The sequence below is a fragment of the Macaca thibetana genome, chromosome 11 (assembly GCF_024542745.1).
Source record: "Macaca thibetana thibetana isolate TM-01 chromosome 11, ASM2454274v1, whole genome shotgun sequence".
Lineage (NCBI taxonomy): Eukaryota > Metazoa > Chordata > Mammalia > Primates > Cercopithecidae > Macaca > Macaca thibetana.
The window spans coordinates 92,610,373-92,633,216 of record NC_065588.1 but is presented as its reverse complement, the minus strand read 5'-3'; the positions used below and the strand labels follow the sequence as shown (position 1 = coordinate 92,633,216).

The window sequence follows — 22,844 nt, the reverse complement described above, 5'->3', positions numbered from 1 at the left end:
GTGGCCTACCTCCTATAGTAAGAAAGGGCAAAGAAAATAATAGGGAAGCCTTAAAGGAGCTTGAGGGCTGTCCTGGCAATGATAGAAGAGATCCTTGTTTTTTAAAGGAGAGTTAATGTACGAAGATTCTGAAAAGTCTAGAAACATGGGTAGAATTTTTATGATTGCCGGGTGCGGTGGCTCACGCCTGTAATCCCAGCATTTTGGGAGGCCAAGGCGGGTGGATCACGAGGTCAGGAGTTTGAGACCAGCCTAGCCAACATTGTGAAAGCCCATCTGTACTGAAAATACAAAAATTAGCCGGGCGTGGTGGCGGGTGCCTGTAATCCCAGCTACTCGGGAGGCTGAGTCAGGAGAATCGCTTGAAACCGGAAGATGGAGGTTGAAGCAAGCTGAGATCGTGCCACTTGCACTGTAGCCTGGGCGAAAGAATGAAACTCCATCTCAAAAAAAAAAAAAAATTGTGATTTAACAATATGTATATTACGTTTTCATTTTTCAATTAATATGTTCAATTAGTGTCCATCAGTCTCCATATACCATTGCAGGTAAAGCACCTTTGATTTTAAAGCTGTTGATCTAATTGTTAATCTGAAATAAAGTACAAAAAGTAAATATTCTGTCTATGTTTTTATACTCTTGAGGCACTCTGTAGTGTTTACAGAAGTATGGAAGCTGTGCATATGAACTGAAAGTCCTGTTTGCAGTAAGAAAAGCCAAGGCTGATCATTGTGTGTTTTTCTTTGCAAGATGGAATTTAACAATGCTTAGAAATTAGAAATTCAGGTAGAGCTCTTTATTATAAGATGGTATTAAATAGACTCTTATGATACTTTTGATGTGTCCTTTAAACATATATTTTATAGGGTACATATGCAACAGTGTATAAAGGAAGAAGTAAATTGACAGAGAATTTGGTGGCATTAAAAGAGATCCGATTGGAACATGAAGAAGGTGCACCCTGCACAGCTATAAGAGAAGGTATAATAATTATACAGAACATTTTAAAATCAGAGTGGTGGAATAAGAGTTTATTTTTTATAAGTAAAAAGAGCTCAGATATACAAGTAATAAATGACTGGAAGATATAATTAAACCTTTAAAAAGCTAATTTCTAAAGCTGATATTCACAAGAAAGGAATTATATTAGTGTATAACTTATAATGAAATCTGAATTCATTAAAAATCACTATCATAGACAACTGTGTGTCACAGGGAAATGTTATACATTGGTACATGGGGAACATGGTAACTATAAATTAGCCAGATAAACTAAATAAATTAAAAAACAGTATGTAAACATTTATATCATAGTACCATTTTATAAAGAAAATATTATTCAGAAAATGGCTTGAGGCAACCGATTAGTAATGTGGAGGGGAAAAATGGTTCCATGTACTTTATATCTAAATTAATCCCAGAAGTTTCAAAAGTTAACATTTAAGAAAAATACAGAAGGTGATATGAGAATATTATAATATTGGGAACAATTTTAAGTATTATAATATCAAACCCGGTAGTATAAAAGAAAAGAAAAAACTGATTTCCATGAAAATTTTTACAACCAATCCCCTTGGTAAATTATTGTTTTAAACTTAAGAGAATCTTTTTTTTTTTTTTTAAATAGCACTGTTTTCCAGGCTGGTCTTGAACTCCTGGGCTCAAGTGATCCACCTGCCTCAGCCTCTCAAAAGTGCTGGGATTATAGGTGTGAGCCACCGCCCAAGACCTGAACTTAAGAGAATCTTTTAATCAGTTCATATGTTCAACTTACTTCAGGTTTTTATAAAGACTACCACAGACTAAACAATTGTCTTTCTTTTTCTGTTTTGCAGTTTCACTATTAAAGGATTTAAAACATGCAAATATAGTAACCTTACATGACATTGTTCACACAGATAAATCTTTGACTTTGGTGTTTGAGTATCTGGTAAGCATCTCATAAAAATTCAGTATTTAACTTTGCTTTAGAAAAACATAGTAAACTGGACTTTTAGTTTGTTTTTTATTTTTCTTTAAACTGCAACTGTGCTTAGATAAATTGGACTTTTTAACAGCCCAAGGAACTTTATTGTTTAGTTATCAGTTTTTAATTAAATTAAATTATGTGTATGGTGCATCCAATATCTTTTCTTGAAAAACGACATATTTTGAAAAACACTATTAAGTGAACCAGTCACAACATTCTGAAAACTGTGTATCACATAGCAGAGTACTGTGTTTTTCCAGGATAAAGACCTGAAACAGTACATGGATGACTGTGGAAACATCATGAGTATGCACAACGTAAAGGTATGTTTTCGTATGTAATTTTAAAATTTTGTTTAAAGCATAGGTGAACCATTATATAATGAAATGTACCAGCCTCATAACTCTTTTTCAGGGTTTTCTGTTTGGCCTTTATAGGTTATTGTCCTCTGAACATGCAATATTTACCCAGAACTTCTGTTGACTATACTATAGCTTTCTTAGGATCAGACCTTTTTGTAGAACCACTTTATTCTTTTGACATTTCACATTATAACTGATTGTCCTAATACAGAATATATGTACAGGTATATTCTGCTTTAAAAAAAAATTCAAAATAAATACAAATGATGGGTGCATTCTGTGAAAGGCCTTCTTTAAATAGTGAACTCCCCAAATAAATGGTATTTAATTATAAAACAACAACTTTTCAGGACTAACGAATAAGGCCAGAACATGCAGGTTTTGTGGACCCTATGCTGGAAATACCAATCTGTACTGTTAGGAAGCGGAGTAAGATAATTGGTATGTTTTCTTACTACAACATATTTAAAAATTTAATGCTAAAAAAGTTTGCCATAAAATCAGTGCCAGATGACACCCAAAAGTTATCAACTGAGTAACAGCATCAGGCATAGTTTGTATTCTTATAGTAGGTTTCTTTGACCTGAGTGGTGTATCCAAATTTAGCAAAGATTTATTTATCCAAACTTAGTCAACAATATGTAAGAACCTATTCTGAAAATAGGCTGTCACAGCTGTGCACTTCAGACATTTCTAATTCTGTAGGTAGTAATTTTAAACTTACATTTAAAAAAATATTAAGTTTGGTGGTTATAAGAGAGAGCCAGTTTCTGTTACTAAAAGACAGCTCAGAACATATGGATAACACATTGCTAAGGATTTTTTAAAAGGGCTTTAAATGTACTTCCATATATATTCTGTCAGGGTTGTTTTCATCATATTTTACATTTTTTGTTTGCAAAGTGTTATAACTGCCATTTTGTATCTTTTTTTGGTTTTAATTTTGTTTTTTCTGCTTTTTATTAGCAATAATTTGAAAATAAAACAAGGTCCTTCATGATGTTAATTTCACAAATGTTGAGACGTTTATTTCTTTAATGCCAGGTTTACATGATTAGCTTAAGTTGGAAAGCATTTATTATTTATTTGTTTAAATGGCCTTTATACTTGCAAAATACAAAGTGTAACAGGAATTCATTTATAGTAGTTTTAGAGTTTTAAAAACATAATTATGTAGACTGCAGAGACTTTGGCACAGAGAATTCATTCAGGCATACCATTGACCTGCTGCCTTGGCTGCCTCAGTGTTCTGATGCTCTATTTTTCACCTACAAATGAACTGAGGGGAAACTCTTGAATCCTCTGTACTTGAGGTTCTTTTTGTTAACCCCAGAGAATCAAAGGTCTTATGTGTTCCAGAAGCCTCTTTCTACCAAAATCTACAACTAAAACCCTACCATTAGCCTTATAGGAATTGCTTTTTTCAGAGTCGTTCAGAACACTATAGGGCTAATGCCCCTTTGTGAATCACAGTAGATTTTGAAGGCTGAGTAGGACGTGCTGAAAGTAAAGTACCCAAGAGGTGGGTGATAGAAGCTGGTTTAGGTTATTTTTATAGTAAGTAATTTGCCAGAGCTGTGCAGCAGCATTATCTTTGATACCTCAGACTTTTCATAAAATCACCAACTCCAGTGCCTTATTTTAAAGACACTGCCCCAGATCAGAGTTTTTCTTTTTGTTTTTTTAAGGAGCGTTGAGTGGGAGGGGGATTGGTTGGTTGTTTTGCCAGAATTTTATAATTAAACTATGTAAACCTTAGTAGGCCTGTAAGTTTATGAGGATATGTTTTTTAAGTCATTTTCCACAGTAAATCAACTGTTACTGCTAGGAGGAAGTTTCATTTTAAAAAATATTTCCATAGATACTGTTAGACTAAAAGAAGTGGGTGCTTCAAATAGAATAATAAACTATTAAATTCAGAAAGCCACTATAAAAGGAAATAGACATGGTACTTACGGATGCAATTACTTTCTTTTTCCTGTTACAATGTTCTAGGCCAGTTGCTTTTCTGCTTACTATCATTTATGCTTATACTAAAGCATGTCTCATCTGTAAGACTAATTTTTATTTATTTGTTTTTATAGCTGTTTCTGTACCAAATTCTACGTGGTTTGGCATATTGCCATAGAAGAAAGGTATTGCATCGAGACTTGAAACCACAGAACCTCCTCATTAATGAAAAAGGAGAATTAAAGCTAGCAGATTTTGGTATGGAATGTATGAGATATCTATTAGTACTTCCAGGTTCTTAAATTTAAAAGATCAACCACTGTCATAATATGCCATTGCTTTTATGTGGGTTTGGAAATTGTCTTGGTAGTCCACAGAATAAGATATTTGACAGAACTTCAGTGGGTGATTTATGTTGGTTATTAGCAGTAAATTGTAAAAGGCACAGGCTGTTCTCAGGTGTGGACATAGACCCCTAGGGCTCCTGAGACCCTTGTAGGAGGCCTCTAAATGTAAATATATTACCAAAATTGTACCATCTGTTATTTGCCTTTTTCACTGTGTTAATACTTGCAATGATGATCCCAAAGTAATAACGCATAAAACTATATATCAAAGTAGTGGCACCAAAATAAATCATTTTATTCTTTTTGTTTGTTTGTTTGTTTGAAAGATGGAGTTTTGCTCTTGAAGCCCAGGCTGGAGTACAATGGTGTGATCTTGGCTCACTGCAACCTCCGCCTCCTGGGTTCAAGTGACTCTCCTGCCTCAGCCTCCCAGGTAGCTGGGATTACAGGCATGCGCCACCATGCCTTGCTAATTTTGTATATTTAGTGTGACCACCATGTTGGTCAGGCTGGTCTCAAACTCCTGACCTCAGGTGGTCCACCCACCTCGGCCTCCCAAAGTGCTGGGATTACAGGCGTGAGCCACCGGGCCCAGGCCATCATTGTATGCTTTACCACTACATTTACGTAAAGGGAAAACTGTCAGTTACACTTAAAAAGGTACATGATGAAGCAATAAAATTTATTAATTGTATTTAATTTCCATCCTTGACATTTCTTTTTAATATTTTATGTGATAAAATGGGAAGTGTACATAAAACACATTTGCTGCACACAGAAATAATGTGGTTGCCTCTCAAGGAAGAGTACTCGTGATTATTTGAGTGCAAATTGAACTAGCCCCGTTATTTGAAGGGACACCATTTTTACTTAATGACTGACAGACAAACTATGGTTATTCAGACTTAGGTATTTGGCAGACATTTTCCTGAAAATGAATGAAGGAAGCCTATCATTTCAAGGACAAGAACTCACAATATTTCTTGCCAATAATAAAATTCAAGTTTTCAAGCAAAAATTAGAGTTTGGAAATTGGGATCTGCTTTGAGTTTGATGGCTTTTTAGTACTCAGAGACTTTTCTGATGAGATCGATGTTGATGTTAACACGATTTTTCGATATGCTGAAAAAGTATATAAACATTTGGAATGTATAACTCAGGGAACCAGTGTTTTCCAAATGGCCAATGCATGACATTACAGAATCATGCATGGATAAAAGACCCATTTAAAGTACAAGATAGATCAATGAATTTTAGTGCAACAAAAGTATGAGAGGTTCATCGTTATAATTTCTGTTACCACAAAGCTTTAAAGAGACCACTTACTTTGTAGTTCTGATGTAATGTCAAAGAAAACTATTCATGTTTATCAGAAAAGGCTATTAAAATGCCCCTCCTCTTTCCAGCCTCATATCTGTGTGAGATCTGATTTCCTTCCTATATGTATGTATGTTGTGATATGTATATTTCATCTACTGTGATACATGTTGTGATATGTATCAAAGTAACATCACAACACATCGAATGCAAAAACAGATGTGGAATCCAGTTGTCTTCTATTAAAATCAACTTTAGGCCAGACATAGTGGCTTAGGGGTGTAATCCCAGCACTTAAGAGGCTGAGGTGGGAGGATCACTTGAAGCCAGGAGTTTAAGACCAGCTTGGGCAACATAGCAGGACCCCATCTCTACACCAAAAACAAGATTTCAAAGAGATTTACAAGAAGGCCATTCTTCTTACTAAGTTTTGTTTTTATATAAAAAAAGTTTTCCATAAAAATGTCATTCATGCTATATATAATGGGTGGTGTTTTTAAAGAGAAAATATTTTAAAATTTGCTGTTTTACTTTCTAATGTGGCAAATATCAGTAAATATATCCACAAAAATAAAAGCTCTTTAGGTCTTTGATAATTTTCAGGAGTAGAAAATGGGTCTTGAGAGCAATGAGTTTAGAAGCAACTACTGAAAGGAGTTCCCTTAATATACCTGCCACCATTACTCTGTATTATATGCTCAATAATTTAATTGCAGCTATTTATCTATATCTTTTTAGCTAACCTGGTTTTAAGGGAATTGAAAGTAAAATTAAATGCTCTTTTTGCTTCTAGAAAGTAAACTTTTTCGTATCAAAGGAACTCTGTAGAGTAGCTTTGAATTTTTTGTATTCCACATTCTGAGAGTTTGAATACTCTTAGAGAACTTACTTTTTAAAAACCCATGCAGTTTTCCATAACTAGAATTTATAGTTCTTTTTCATAAATGATTATAGTAGTTTTTTGTTTGTTTGTTTTAAGACAGGGTCTTGCTCTGTCACCCTGGCTGGAGTGTAGTGGTGCAATCTCAGCTCACTACAACCTCCGCCTTCTGGGTTCAAGCGATTCTGGTGCCTCAGCCGCCAAATAGCTGGGATTACAGGGGTGCCACCACACCCAGATAAATTTTGTATTTTTAGTAGAGATGGGGTTTCACCGTGTTGTTCAGGCTGGTCTCAAACTCCTGGCCTCAAGCAATCTGCCTGCCTTGGCCTCCCAAAATGCTGGGATTACAGGTGTGAGCCATCACACCTGGCTTTGATTATGCTAGTTTTATGTTTGGAGTATTTCGTTAAATTTGATAAATACAAGTGGTTCAAGTATTACTCTTCACTGTTATTAAATGGTGAATTTGTTCTGGAAATGCCTATACTTTTGCTCATTTAATACTTTGCCATTTGAAGGGTAAATTACTTTTTGCATTTCCTTCTTTAAAAAGGAAATGTGTGGGTCACCTGTGTTTGAATAACAATTATAAGCTATTTACATATGCTTTCATAGATTATAAAGTCTCTTCTTGGGCATAGTTTATGTTGTTATTTCCCTTATAATAATTGTTACTCTGTCTCTCTTTTTTCTTTCTCCTTCCCTCAGCCACCATTTCCTTTTCACCCTTTTTCCTTCTTCTCTGTCTTAGCTACTCTGCATTTAATGCTCTTTAGTCCCAATCCCAAAATGAATGTCAGTGAAGAGAAATACTTTCATGAGGCCAAGGCAGGTGGATCACATGAGGTCAGGAGTTCAATACCAGCCTGACCAACATGGTAAAACGCTGTCTCTACTCAAAATAGAAAAATTAGCTGGGCATTGTGGTGGGCACCTGTAATCCCAGCTCTTTGGGAGGCTGAGGCAGGAGAATTGCTTGAACCCGGGAGGCAGAGGTTGCAGTGAACCAAGATCATGCCACTGCATGACAGAGCAAGACTCATCTCAAAAAAAAAAAAAAAAAAAAATGCAAAAGGAATGTCAAGGACTATAAAAAAATCTACCTTTGGCTGGGTCCGGTTGCTGACACTGGTAATCCCAGCACTTTGGAAGGCCCAGCAGGCAGATTGCTTGAGCTCAGGAGCTCAAAACCAGTCTGGGCAATATAGCAAATACCTGCCTCTACAAAAAATTTAAAAATTAGCCAGGTGTGGTTGTGTGCACCTCTAGTCGCAGCCACTCGGGAGGCTGAGATAGGAGGATCAGTTGTGCCTGGGAGGTTGAGGCTTCAGTGAGTCATGATCAAGCCACTTCATTCTAGCCTGGGTGATAGAGCAAGACCGTGTCTCCAAGAAGAAGAAGAAGAAAAAAACTACTTTTTTCAGGGAATACTCTTGAGTGCTTTAAATTTTGCTTCTAACCTCTACAAAGCAAGCTAGGCAAATTTTACCTACAGGGCAACAAGAAATTCTGATTATTCCATGAGATAGTATATTCAACTCTGTCTCTGTTTCTTCCTTTTTTTGGTTGCATAGTAAATATGACTTCATGTGAAGGAGGGTCACATAACTTTGAATATTTATCCTATAAGGTGTTCTCTGTCCCTCTGAAAATTCTACCCTTTTCCCATGATCAGTGAAAATCAGAAGTCTTGGAACTAGTGATATAGATATTTTCACTAATGATAGAAAATGGCTTATATAATAATACCATATCACATTTAATTATTTTGGTTTAGGAGAGATTGTTTCATTTCATTCCAACCAATATTGAAATTCTAATTGTGAACTAGAAGCCCATGTAGACAAACACTGTAGTTCAGAATCCTCTCAGGAGTGGGAGAGTAGGATACAGAGGAAACTATAACTGGTAATTTGCCTTGATATGGTATGTTGCGGGATAAGCACATTAGCAACCCTGTCCTTTGCCTTCCTATAACCCACTTTTAATATCAAGAAGAGAGATCAGAAACCTACCTCCATCTTGTTAATTAATTACCAAAATCAGTATGAAAATAATTTGTCGGTCGGACTTACTTCACCAAGTTGAGATGCTAGAGTAAAACTTGTAATTAAATGAAATAATGTCAACATTGTTCCAGTTATACCGTTTCCCCATTATACTGAACTAAAATACTATATGAGTCCTGCCTCATTAAATTTCTGACATTGTTTATGTGACCTTATTCAGTAAAATAAAATACTGAGTTATTTTGTGACATTTTTATTTAATATTTTAATCAGATATACAAAGTTATATATAACAGCAATCTCAGCCTAAAAAATTCTTCCTTGTTTTGGCCAAATAAATTAATAATTTTCCAGATATTTTTCAAAGTTGCTTCTTCAGATCGTAATTTAGAGGCTTAGAGATAGTAACAACTCTCTCACACTAGTAACTCGAGATAAAGTTGTAAACTCTAGCCTTTATTTCTGGATTATCAATGGATTCCATATTAAATTAGCAAAGGAATGGCAAATGTTTTATATCACTTACAGCAGGCTTGTCTGACCCATAGCCCATAGGCTGCATGTGGCCCAGGATGGCTTTGAATGCAGCCCAACACAAATTCGTAAACTTTCTTAAAACATGAGATTTTTTTACGATTTTTTTTTTTTTAAGGTCACAGCTGTTGTTAGTGTATTTTACGTGTGGCTTAAGACAGTTCTTCTTCCCTTGTAGCCCAGGGAAGCTAAAATATTGGACACGCCTGACTTAAACAGCAATTAATAATATCCAAGGACAATGAAGTCTGTCTTACTCCAAAATCATCCATGTAACTTAAAACCTAAAAAGGGAGTACAGAACAGCATTGTAATTTTATTCCGAGGAAATTGTCTCTAAGTCGAGTTCTGCAAAGAAATTGTCAGTAAATCTCAGTGAAATTATGGATCAGTAACTTCACAGTTTTTGATAAAAAATGGTATAGCAAATGAAAGTTGGAATCAGGTTAAAAGGTGACAAAAGCTCATAGCTGTTAGAAGTAAAATTGTGTGTCTCAATGTCATTGGCTTATTTTTGATTAATTTAATTGCAGTTGAGAAATAATTTTGGCATCATGATTCATGGACAGAAGGAAAACATCTTAAGTTTAGATTCACCCAGAACACTTCACCAGGTGTATTCAAACATAAAAGCAAGCATAGTCTCTGGTTGTGGAATTCTTGTTTAGTTCACTACATAAGGATTTGCTGACTCAGGGCCACTTGCACTCAACAAATTCCTAAAGCTAATTGTGTTGAAGCCTCAAGAAGCTACGAATTAACCATCTCAGGCATCCCTTTGAATGGAGTCATGGTGAGAATAGGGTCTGAGAGATCCATTATAGCTTTTGCTTTAACCCTTTGTTTTATTTTCCCTATGAAGGACTAGCCCGAGCCAAGTCAGTTCCCACAAAGACCTACTCAAATGAAGTTGTCACACTATGGTACCGGCCACCTGATGTGCTTCTTGGTTCCTCGGAGTACTCAACACAGATTGACATGTGGTAAATATATACAGATGTCACTGACATTTATAATTTTGAAAGAATGTAACTGTTAATGCAGGGTGTATTGATAAGTATTTGACTTTTAAGGAGGTATGATTTTAAAGAGCCATAATATAAACAGTGATTAATGAGTTCTGGCATGGGAATTAGATTACCTAGGTTTAAATACCAGTTCTGCCATTTAGAACTATGTAATAACTTTATTCAAATTACTGGCCTTTGCCTCAGTTTCCTCATTTAAGGAAATGGGAATAGTAACAACTACTTTGAAGTGTTGTAGGAGTTGTTAAGATTAAATGAACACTCAGAGGAGTGCTTTATGAGACACTCAAGAGTATCTGATACATAGTAATTTAAAACAAAATTATCATTTTATCATCATTTAATATTCACCAAAATCTTTCTGCTTTAACTTGAACTAAAGGTAAAAATTAAAATATTGTAGTTGTCTTTTTCACACACCACTTCGATCCTGACACTCTTCTACTCAAACACCATTATTGCCACCTCCTTCATTACCTATGGAATAAGGTACAATTAATTCCTCAATCTGATACTTAAGGATTTCCATAAGATGTCTCTAAACTACCTTTTCCAACTTATTTCAGACTATTTCTCAACAGAAATGTTCCCTTTTAGCAACATGGCATACTGACTACATCTCAGGAATAACGTGGACTTTCCTACCTTTGCTCTTGGTGTTCATACCAGTCCACCCATCTGGAATGCCCACTCTGGTGCCCTAACTTGGGCTCATTCCTAGTAACGTTCAGAACACAGCTTTTCGTAAATCCTTTTCTGAATATACTCTAGCCTCTGGTGGCAGTTCCTTCCTCTGAACTGTGGTTGCATTTATTTTCTGTTCTTCATGTGGTAATAAGTCATATACCTATTTCTGTTGCTATATAAAATGTCTCATATAACTTTTTAAAATTAATTTTTAATATTGTAAAATAGTTATAAAATTTATCATTTTAACCAATTTAAGTGTATAGTTGAGACATTAAGTACATTTATATTGTTGTGCAACTATCACCACTATTTCTCTACCTCCAGAATCCTTCCATCTTGCAAAACCAAAACTCTGTACCCATTTAACAATTTCTTCCTATCCTCCTCCCCCACCTCTGGTTTCTGGTAACCACTGTTCTATAATACTTTCTGTCTCCATGAATTTGACTGTTCTGAGTACCACTTACGAGTAGAATCATGCAGTATGTGTCCTTTTGTGACTGGCTTATTTCATCTGGCATAATGTCTTTAAGGTTCATTCACATGGTACCATATGCTAGAATTTCCTTCCTTTTTAAGGCTAAAAATACTCCATTAAATATATATTCTACATTCTGTTACCCATTTATCCATTGATGGACATTTGGGTTGCTTCCACCTTTTGACTATTGTAAATAATGCTGTTGTGTACGTGGGTATACAAATACCTTTTCAAGACCTTGCTTTCAATTCCCTCTCTCTCTCTTTTTCTTTTTAAGAGACGTTGTCTCACCATGTTGTCCAGGCTGGTCTTAGACTCCTGGGCTCAAGCAGTCCTCCTGAATTGGCTGGATTTCCGTTCTTTTAGATATATATCTAGAAGTAGAATTGCTGGATCATATAGTAATTCTGTTTTTAATTTTTTGATGAACCACCATATTATTTTCCATAGCAACTATATCATTTTACTTTCTTACAATATGTAAAATTAACTTTTATATATAGCTGCTGGATTACAAGCCCTTTAATGGAAGGATTATGTCTTAAACTATGTATGTACATACAGTTCCTAGATGACTATTCTAGGAACCACCATTCTATTCTCTGAACCACCATCCATTTCTTTTCCTTCTCTTACACACACCACCTTGTACCAACATGTTCTACCTCTGCTTCCTGCATCAAAATGTCTTGAATCATTTGTTTCTCTCCATTTCTCCTGCCTAGCTTAGGTCAGTGTCATCTCCTAGGTTACCATAATATCTCTTCAGTTGTTTTTCCCCCCGCCTGTCTTTGTTGTTCAATCCATGGTCTACATTATTGCTAATACAAGGATTCAGTGAGATAACTGATGCACTTAAAAAACATTTCTAACACATAGTAAATCTTCAGTCACTGTTGTTAGTGTTATTCTTCAAGGATTGTGCAAAGGAGAGTTGGACATTTTAAATGGGAAAAATAGATACAGCAATATAGAAATTGAGACAAATAGGGTAAATGTGAACAAATTAGTTAGATCTAAAATATCTCTTCAGGAGGTTTTCCAACAGGCTAGTGCAGAATTCTGCAGAGAGGCAATCTTAAGGAAAAGATTCTTGGGCTTCATAATATGTAAATGAATTGCTAAATTATTTTCATGATCTATTTTAAAGGGGTGTTGGTTGCATTTTCTTTGAAATGGCTTCTGGAAGACCTTTATTTCCAGGATCAACTGTGGAAGATGAACTACACTTAATTTTCCGACTGCTAGGTAACAGAAGAAATCTTTTCCCAGTGATTTTGCACCCACAATTGACTAGCTTGATAAGACTGTATCTCTAAAATACATATATTAAAATTTGATACTGAGACTAACATAAATAGCTGTTACTTAGAAGAATTAGAATGAACGCTATGAAGATAGATCCTTCTAGGTAACTTCATCTGCTAAGTTTTATCTTTGCAATAAAGATTCAGTGGAAAAACAATATAATTAGTATGGAAAATTGGATATCGGCATATTATTAAGGAATATTGCTAACTTTGGTGGTATCAACTGAATAGAAAAAGGGCCAGGCATCTGTTTTACAGTATCATTGCGAAGTCCAAGCAAAAAGTCCATGTACATTTATTTCTGTTATATCAATTGCAGCTGAAGTAGTTAAGTCATCTGGTAAATGTAAATTGTTCTCTAAGACACTTTGTTATATATGCGCATATATAGTTTTTATATATAAATTTTATATATATTTATAAATATATTTAATTTTTTTTTTTTAATTCAGGAACTCCATCTCAGGAAACTTGGCCAGGTATTTCTTCAAATGAGGAGTTCAAGAACTACAACTTTCCAAAATATAAGCCACAGCCTCTAATTAACCATGCACCCAGGTATTTTTTTTTTCTTATGTGAAAGGGGAAACTCACATGATTCTTTTCAATCTTTTGAAGGATTAGCCACAGTAAGGATTCAGGAAAAAACACATAATACACATAATCCTTACATATTTTAGGATCTTATATAATTTGGAACTGTATATGTATTAGAATTCTAGAGTTTATGTAGATAGTTCCTTTTCCCAGAAAGAAGATATTGATTAATGCCTTATTCTGTACCACAAAGATTATGATGAAATTCCTGTTTTGCTTTCTACAGAATTATTCTGTATTTACTTAACAAAAACCTAAGAAAGGTTATGTAAGTGAAATCTTGACTCTATAACACAAGGTAACCTATCAGTATTTTGACGAGTGTTAATGATGTAATTCATATTTGAAGAATATAAACTCTGTCCGATTCCTTAGCAAAATGTAACATCTAAATGTCAGCCATTCATTTAAGTTTCTTCTTAGACCTACCCCAAGATCAATCCAAGGCTCCCAATAAAATTTGAGTCAGAACATTTTTACTTGTAGAATGTATTACATTTTTAGGAGATAACATAGAATAACCCCTTTGACTGCATTTTCCATCTCCCCAGGCCCCCAACCCCCCCAAAATTTGAAAGTCACCAAGATACCAAATAAGGACATCATTTGTTTTAACCCAAAGCCATTCACATTGCTCACAACATAACATACTTGTTTTGCTTCCTTTTATTTTCAAGCTAGGGAAGGAAGAGCAAAATGGTTATGACACCAAAAATATTTTTAAAGTATTTATGTGAGTTGGTACTCTTATTGTTACTATAGCAACTAATACCATTCTAACTGGATTTTCTTAGGAAGAAGAATAATATGTGCTGGGCTTTTTTTTGCACGTCTCTCCCAAGTAGCACAAATTCTATTTTTGTCCTTTAATTATTGCTTGCTTTTGGTAATGTTCCATGTAGAAGGTTGAAGCTTTTCTTTGAAGCAGAGTCTCCATGACTGTAGTACCTAGTTTGTCTGTGCCCAGGGAACTCTGGATATGTGCTAGAATGGCAAACTACGTAGAATGTCTAGACTGCAGCATCCACAGGACCCACTTGAGAGCACTTGGAAGAAAATGTTTCTTTACTCATTATTGTACTTTTACCAGTGAAAGGCAGTGTAAGATAGAACCTGTTATTTCTGATCAAGATAATCCCAGGCCGGGCTCAGTGGCTCACACCTGTAATCCTAGCACTTTGAGGGGGGCCGAGGCAGGCTGATCACCTGAGGTTGGGAGTTTGAGACCAGCCTGACCAACATGGTGGAACCCTGTCTCTACTAAAAATACAAAAAATTATCCCAGTGTGGTGGTGCATGCCTGTAATCCCAGCTACTCGGGAGGCTGAGGCAGGAGAATCGCTTGAACCCAGGAGGCAGAGGTTGCAGTGAGCCAAGATTGCACCTTTGCATTCCAGCCTAGGCAACAAGAGCGAAACTCCATCTCAAAAAAAAAAAAAAAAAAAGATAATCCTTTAACCCTACTACCCCTAGTTATACTAATTTCATCTTTATTATGTCATTAGTTTTATATCCCTTACTGATGAAGGTTTATGAAGTTATTGTAGCATATTTAAATTGAACTCAATACCTTCTAGTACCTCATGCTAAGCAGACAACTCTAAAAATTTGTTCCTGAGTAGCTCATTTCTGTGTTTGTCTTGAACAACAGTGATACATTTGAAGGTCACTTGTCTCTGTGTTTTCACCTATGTAATAGGAAAGTGATGCTCTTATATACTTGCCTTTAGTGAAAGACTGTGAAAAGTGATACAATATTTAAGCTTTCTTAATACTATAAGTTACATTGTTTTGAGACAGCATGGTGATTTTTAAAATTCTTTAATTTGTTCTTGGATATTGAAAATTCAAATTGAAGCCAAGTTATTTATGACTTATCCTTAAACAAATAGCAAGGCCAGTCTTTTAAGATTAAAACAGATTTGAGCCTATTTGAAGGCAACAAGAGTGACTATTTTAGGGCATTTAAATTTAGCAGATTAAAACACTTAGAAAATAGTTTTATCTTAAAAGTTTTATCAGCTAAGAGAGAATAAATTTTTACTTGTTCTTTGTTGTTTCTAGGTTAGACTCTGAAGGAATTGAGTTGATAACAAAATTTCTTCAGGTAAGTCAGATCTTACAGTAATTGTTAAATAGGTAGTTAAGCCTCAGCTTCCTCATCTGTGGAATGGGATCAGTAGTACTTCCTCAGTATTGTTAATGACAAATAAAATTATCTATGCTTAAGGCACATGTTTAAGTAAAAAATAAAAATAATATGGTTTCTCCTAATGTGCCTGGGTCTCTTGTCACTTACAACAGTCTGAGGTAGTTGGTTATTGGCATTGATCAGCCGTGTCAAGGCCACATTCTCTGCAATTGATGCTCTCTTATGTTCTCTTTTCCTTATACCTACAGCCTTTGTAGGATGCTCTGCCTCCAAATACCATTCATATTTCCCTCCAAAGCAGGAATAAGAGGGGACGATAAGTCCCTTTATTACCAGCCACATTAGTCCTCTTGGAACTTGGAAGCAAAAGCTTTACAGAAACCCCTACAAGGTTTCCTTCCAAGTCTCATTGGCCAGAACATTAATTGTAGGAAAGACTGGGAATTGGGGAGCAGGATTGTCATAATTAGCCTAAATTTAGAAGAGTTATGATTCATGATTCATCTATCAGAGCTGATGGACACCTTGAAGAAACCTAGGTTGTATCATCAAAGAAAAAAGGGAAATGAGTATTGGATAGGTAATTAAGAATGGATGCCATAAAAATACTAGGTATGTGTCCACCAGTCCTTTGGTATTCATGAAGAGAAGTAACTACACAGGTCAAATATTTTTATTTTTCTTTGCTTCAGAAAGTACAAGGAATGTAAATTCTTATTTAAGATCCAGCCTTATGTTAGAAATGTGGAACTGAGATGATATTATGCAATCTCAGCGGTGACTCAAATTAGAGTATAACTGGAGTATTCCAAATTGTTGATTGAAAAATAGTCATCATATTAAATAATCAAAATTTTTAAAAATAGCTCTAAATGCTAATTTGCCCATCTCCTACTTTTTATAGTAATTAGAGAAAAAGCTAATGAAGCAGTTCTTTGCTTTTTCACAGTATGAATCTAAGAAAAGGGTTTCAGCAGAAGAAGCCATGAAACATGTGTACTTTCGAAGTCTGGGACCAAGAATACATGCTTTACCAGAAAGTAAGAGAAATCCTAAAGTGTTTTCCCCGCTTTATTTTTATTTGTCCGGGGTTAGGGACTGGGGTGATTGGGGAGATGGCTATTGATTTTTAAGCCTAAGATTTTAGTATTTTCTGTAGTTAGATTAGAATTTCTTGAAGGGAGGTATGTGTCTTATTTCCCTATGATTTAGTTGTTACTTGTAACATTGAGCGCATTGTCAGGAAACCAATGTAGGAAACCAAAAGTACTTAGGCAAAGATCATTAATCTTATTGGACTTTAGTTGGAACATGTCATCTGATGACAGGCATTGTCCCTAGGCCCAATCTAGCTTCAATTTAGAGTTGTTAAAAGTGAATTTCAAACAAAAACTAATGAAGCATAACCGAAACATTAATTGTTTTCTTGTGAAAATACAGTTTTTCTTGAGATACAAAAATGATTTTCCTTTATTGTGGTCACTCTGATTTTACTGTCCGCATGACGGCGGTGAGCGTATTGTCAGAGTCACTGAAATAGCAGATTTCCCGTGCCTGAGTAACATTGATTTTACTCGTAACATTCTATTTTTAGATTACCACAGTATTTTACTTTAAAATAGAGTAAGGTGAGTGGAGAATTGGAAGAATGTTTCGGAACTAAGCTGCCAAAAGCTTTCGTTAATTTCCCATTCTCATTTATTAGACAATATTGATTCATCAAAGCTTGTGTAGCAGTCAGTGACAAAGCTAACTGGAATAAAAAATCCTTAATACTTTTCACTTCAACTTTACTGGATGTATTTAAATGAAAGAATACCTCTTTGACAGAGATTGGAAATGAAAGAGATAAATTACAAGTGTTCTTTTAAAGATATTTGTATTTCACCGGGCGCAGTGGCTCATCCCTGTAATCCCAGCACTTTGGGAGGCCGAGGCAGGCAGATCATGAGGTCAGGAGTTCGAGAGCAGGCTGACCAACATGGTGAAACCCTGTCTCTACTAAAAATACAAAAATTAGCCGGGCCTGGTGGCACGTGCCTGTAATCCCAGCTACTCAGGAGACTGAGGCAAGAGACCTGCTTGAACCTGGGAGGCGGAGGTTGCAGTGAGCCGAGATCATGCCACTGCACTCTAGCCTAGGCGACAGAGTGAGACTCCATCTCAAAAAGAAAAAGATACTTGTATTTCATTATTAATACCAAGTTTCACTTTGAGGTAGGCAATTATGGTTGCACAAACCTTTTCCTTGTTTTTCACTAAAATTCCGAAGATAGCTTGAAGGCCTGATACCTTCATGTCATTGTAAGGAGACAGAGAGAAAGGACAGAGAGAATTAACACCTAGTATAATGATATATTTTGACTGGATCTCCCAACCCCAGAAAGTCCTGGAACAAACAGTGTATATTCTCCTCAGAGAAACACTGCTCACAGCATGCTCTAACACAGAGTTGGGAGAAGAAAGGTTCTAAAGGTGGATTACTTCATTCATTTAGTTTTCTCCTCAGCACATTGGGATAAAAAGGAAAAATTTCAGCAGGGCTGTCACCTTGTAAAATGGTTTCATATTGAATCAGTATATGCTTTATAAACATTTGTTGATAGTTGGGTTGTGTTTGTTTTAATGTTAGACCTTCACCTAATAATTTTTGTCTATGCATTTTAGGTGTATCAATATTCAGTTTGAAAGAGATTCAGTTGCAAAAGGACCCGGGTTTTCGAAATTCTTCTTATCCAGAGACAGGTGTGTTTGTCATAAACCATTTCACGTGTCGATCATGAATTTTTGCGTGGAACCAAGTTTTTGGTTTATAAATTGATCAGTAAAATTATTGATGTAAAAACCAATGTACAGTGCATTCCACAACTGTTTATGTTTAGCATTGCACGTACTCACTTTTCTGTATGATGTGGGCAGCTCAGTAAATCTTCAGAGAAAAATCTGACTCAGTCAAGTCAGGGATCCTGAAAGCTGCAGATGGCACAAAGACCTTTTACAAGTGACCTGGCTTGATCACTGCACACGCCATCCCTGGTACCTGAGGCAGAAGACACATCTTGTGCTTCCCTAGTCATCAGGTTCATCACTTCGAAGCATAGAAGCTGTAGACTGACCCCATCAACAGAAGGGTCATTTAAGACAGTGCTGATCACTCTTACCATGGAATATTAGCTTTTGCTGGTGGGAACATTAGCTTCCTAGTCACCAAATAACTGTGTGTGGGATAAAACTGAACCTTGAACTGCCTCATAAAATGACTTTATATTTTAGGACATGGGAAGAACAGAAGACAGAGCATGCTCTTTTAAGTCTGATAACATGGTTTCAAGCCCAGCCCCCAGCCTTTCTTACCAATCAAGGACTCAGATCTGAAGGCAATTATTTCTTTTGGTGGACTTGGAATCTCCGTTTGTCTACACTGTCCTCTTCACAGTGGAGTCTTTTTATTTCAGACCTACAGATTGTTTTTATATTTGTTGTCACAGTGTGACAATTTTTTGTACAGTCGGTTTTAAGGTCTTCTCTGCCATTAGAGCCAGTAGGTTACAGCTATTGATGTAACTGTAGCTGCAATTTTTGTGCAGGACTGAGAAACACAGTGCATTATTTATTGCGGAATCATTGCTGCTAAATAACTACTGTCTGTTTATTTAACACAACAATTGAATGCCTGAAGAAGTTGCAGTGGCTTTATTATATGTGAATGCATCTGTTTCTCCTCACGAATTGTTTTACTGCTGCATTTTTTGTTTGTTTTTAAAATTAAACTGCAGTGTTTCCTGGAATGTAAATTTAGCTTTGCTTAATAGTAAAATAAGTGAGCCATCTTGAACACTTTAATTTTATACTATATAATTTCTTAATGAACATTGGCAAATAGAGTAGCTAAGAGATTGACAAGCACATTATGTTTAGATAAGCATGTGATGCAGAAGTTGATTCAAGCAAGTGAATCTCTGACACTTTGAGGATCTCACATTAGACACCAACAAATTAAAGCTCCAAAATTATTTATTTTTTACCTGTTCCTCACATTAGAAATGTCTACTGCATATTACTGGATATTCATATACTAATATGCTTACCTATTTTACATTGTGTTTTAAATTTAGTTAAAACTTAACTGTAGAAGTCCATTCAAACACGAAGTCTTGCTTTGTTTGTTTTAAATAAATTTATTTTATTAGAAAGGATGATACTTCATTGGGGAACAGTTTCTTTCATTTGGGGGCTATGTGTTTCAATAACATTCACTTGGAATCAGCTGAAAGCTGTAATATGTCTTTGAAATGAGCCATGATAAATTACAAACAAGAGAAATGAGAACTTACAGGATTGCTTGAAATTATTGTCGGTATTATCTGTTTACCAGAGATACTAAATATTAGTTTTAATTATGCATCTCTTCGAACATCATAAACACACTTTGGTGTTGGTAACAGTATTTTAAGCATTTGTGTTCACTTTTAAGGACTATTTGTTTAGTGCATCTTACTATAAATCTTAATTGGTATATTTTGAAATGGTCGTGTAAATTTTTGCCTTATATATCATGAAAATAGTCATAACTTAATTTCTTTTCCTGAATTCACTGTAAAACATTCAGGGGTCCTACCATTTCTGTTCAGGAAATCTTGTAGTTTATTGTTGTTATTTAACAGTATTAAGTGGATTTTTGTATATTTCATTTTAACTTTATTTGTGAATAGTGATTGTGGCATGTTTGGGGTGTTATTTTAATATTTCATGATACTGAAATTTTAATTTTTAAAAAAATTTTCTGGAAGAAACAGATTCATGTGTAATGGTGAATATTGGACCACTACTGCTTTTCACATTTGTAAATTGGTTTTATGTTAAACCTTGTAGCCTAACAAACTGCTGTTCTTTCTAACTGACGGACATGTATTAATATTGTACTTTGAAGGTTATAAATATGTGGAAATTCCTTCATTTTGTTTTGAAATTTATAATAACAAAATCTCCATGTTGTTAGAATGTGGTTTTATTGAGTCGCAGTTCTTTCTTGGGGATGAAGGCTGTGCCAAGTGGGGTCCTTTCCTTTTATGGGTCATTCTCAAGATAGTGAAGTCTCACTGTGCTAGAGGTGTTATTGCTTTCTGTTTGTGCCAATCATTTGCTTAGTAATTTCTACTGGGTTTTTTTTTTTAATAGCACTCTCAATTATAAAGTTTCAAATTTGTCATTTCATAGAATGTATATTTGATTTGTTGCAAATTTGACGTATAGTTTTTCATAGGCTTAATTCTTGCGTATAAAAGGTGAAAATATATATCCATTTGTTGCATAAAATGTTTCTTCCTAGGAATTCCTAGGGGTATTTCTTCATTTTATTAAGGAATTTGGCAAGCAAACAAGTGTTTGTTTTTTTGTTTTATTTTTGATACTCGAGCACCATTCAGATCCTGAAAACATTGCAGTGAAGGGAATTGAAACTTCGAAACTGGGAACTTTGAATACCTATGATTCCTCTTAAACTGATAAGGTTCTTAAAGGTAAGAGAAGATATGCCTTTTATGTTTTCTTTCCAATTGGTACTGTGAACACACATTGGATGCGTCACTTTAGGTGTATACAGTGGCTGCATTCTGTCTAAGGCTTTATCAACTTTCATTTGAAAGGCTGTTAACATATAATAATCTATCTTTTGGACTCGGGACTATTTATGTGGGTTGTTTTTATCTTTTAAAAATATATATATATTATATATATATATTGTGTATATATATATCATAAAATTTGGCATTGTAATTATTTGTATGTGTACAGTTCAGTGGCATAATTATAGCCAGAAAGTTGTATAACAGTTACCACTATCTACTTCTTAAATTTTTCATCACTCCAAACAAACGGTGAACCATTTTACCCTGCCCCAGCCCCTGGTAACTGCTAATCTACTTTCTGTCTCTCTGAATTTGCCCATTCTAGGTATTTCAAATAAGTGGAGTTATACCATATTTGTCCTTTTGTGTCTGGCTTATTTCATTCAGCATAATGTTCACAGTTCATCCATGTTTAGCATGTATCAGGACTTCATTTCTTATCATGACTGAATAATATTCTATTATGATTATACATATTTTGTTTATCAATTTATCTGTTGATGGACACTAGGATATCCCATCTTTTGGCTTTTGTGAATAATGCTGTGTGAACATTGGGGTATAAGCATCTGTTTGAGTCCTTGTTTTTAGTTATTTGGGGAGTATATACACCTAGGAGTGGAATTGCTGGGTCATATGATAATTCTGTGTTTGACTGAGGAACTGCCAAAATGTTTTCCACAGTGGCTGTACTGTTTGATATTTGCGGTAGTAATACATGAGGGTTCCAGTTTCTCCTCATCCTTGCCAATTCTTTTTTCCCTCTTTTTTTATTACATTCATTCTAATAGGTTGAAGTGGTATTTCGTTGTAGTTTTTATTTGCATTTACGTAATGATTAGTGATGTGGAACATCTTTTCATACTTTTTTGGTCATTTGTTTATTTGCTTTGGATAAACCTTTATCCAAAGGTTTATTCAAGTACTTTGTCCATTTTAAAAATAGGGTTGCTTGTCTTTTTGTCACTGAGTTGTAAGAGTTCTTTATGTGTTTTGACTATTACATCTTTATGAGGTATTTTATTTGTAGTTATTTTCTCCTGTTCTTTGGGTTCTCTTTCACTTTCTTTGGTGTCCTTTCATTGCACAGAAGTTATTTTTTATTTTATTTTTATTTATTTATTTATTTATTGAGACGGAGCCTTGCTCTGTTGCCCACGCTGGAGTGCAGTGGTACAGTCTCAGCTCACTGCAACCTCTGCCTCCTGGGTTCAAGCGATTCTCCTGTCTCAGCCTCCCAAGTAGCTGGGATTATAGGCATGTGCTCCATGCCTGGCTAATTTTTCATTTTTAGTAGAGACGGGATTTCACCATGTTGGCCAGGCTGGTTTCGAACTCCTGACCTTGTGATTTGCCCACTTGAGCCTCCCAAAGTGCTGGGATTACAGGTGTGAGCCACCATGCCCGGCCAAAAGTGTTTAATTTAATGACGTCCATTTTATCTCTTTTTTTGTTGCCTGTGCTTTTTGTGTCATATTTAAGAAAGTATTGTCATGTTTCAGAGGTCGTAAGTCTTTGCTCTTATAATTTCCTTTAAGAGTTTATATTTTTAGCTGTCAGATTTAGAGCCTTGATCCATTTAAATTTT

The 22,844-nt window shown here is 35.2% G+C and overlaps 1 protein-coding gene across 1 annotated transcript in view; it reads left to right on the top strand.

Moving 5' to 3' along the window:
* CDK17 (cyclin dependent kinase 17) overlaps positions 1-20,627 on the top strand; it is a 115,021-nt gene extending 94,394 nt beyond the window's left edge. Inside the window, exons 7-17 of the mRNA XM_050749314.1 lie at positions 867-981; positions 1,836-1,930; positions 2,230-2,292; positions 4,416-4,539; positions 10,234-10,354; positions 12,721-12,818; positions 13,333-13,438; positions 15,542-15,584; positions 16,579-16,669; positions 18,297-18,374; positions 18,903-20,627. Of these exons, the coding sequence (XP_050605271.1) occupies positions 867-981; positions 1,836-1,930; positions 2,230-2,292; positions 4,416-4,539; positions 10,234-10,354; positions 12,721-12,818; positions 13,333-13,438; positions 15,542-15,584; positions 16,579-16,669; positions 18,297-18,374; positions 18,903-18,940 (972 nt within the window). The 3' untranslated portion in view covers positions 18,941-20,627. The remainder of the gene's footprint in view (positions 1-866; positions 982-1,835; positions 1,931-2,229; positions 2,293-4,415; positions 4,540-10,233; positions 10,355-12,720; positions 12,819-13,332; positions 13,439-15,541; positions 15,585-16,578; positions 16,670-18,296; positions 18,375-18,902) is intronic.
* The last annotated feature ends 2,217 nt before the right edge of the window (positions 20,628-22,844 follow it).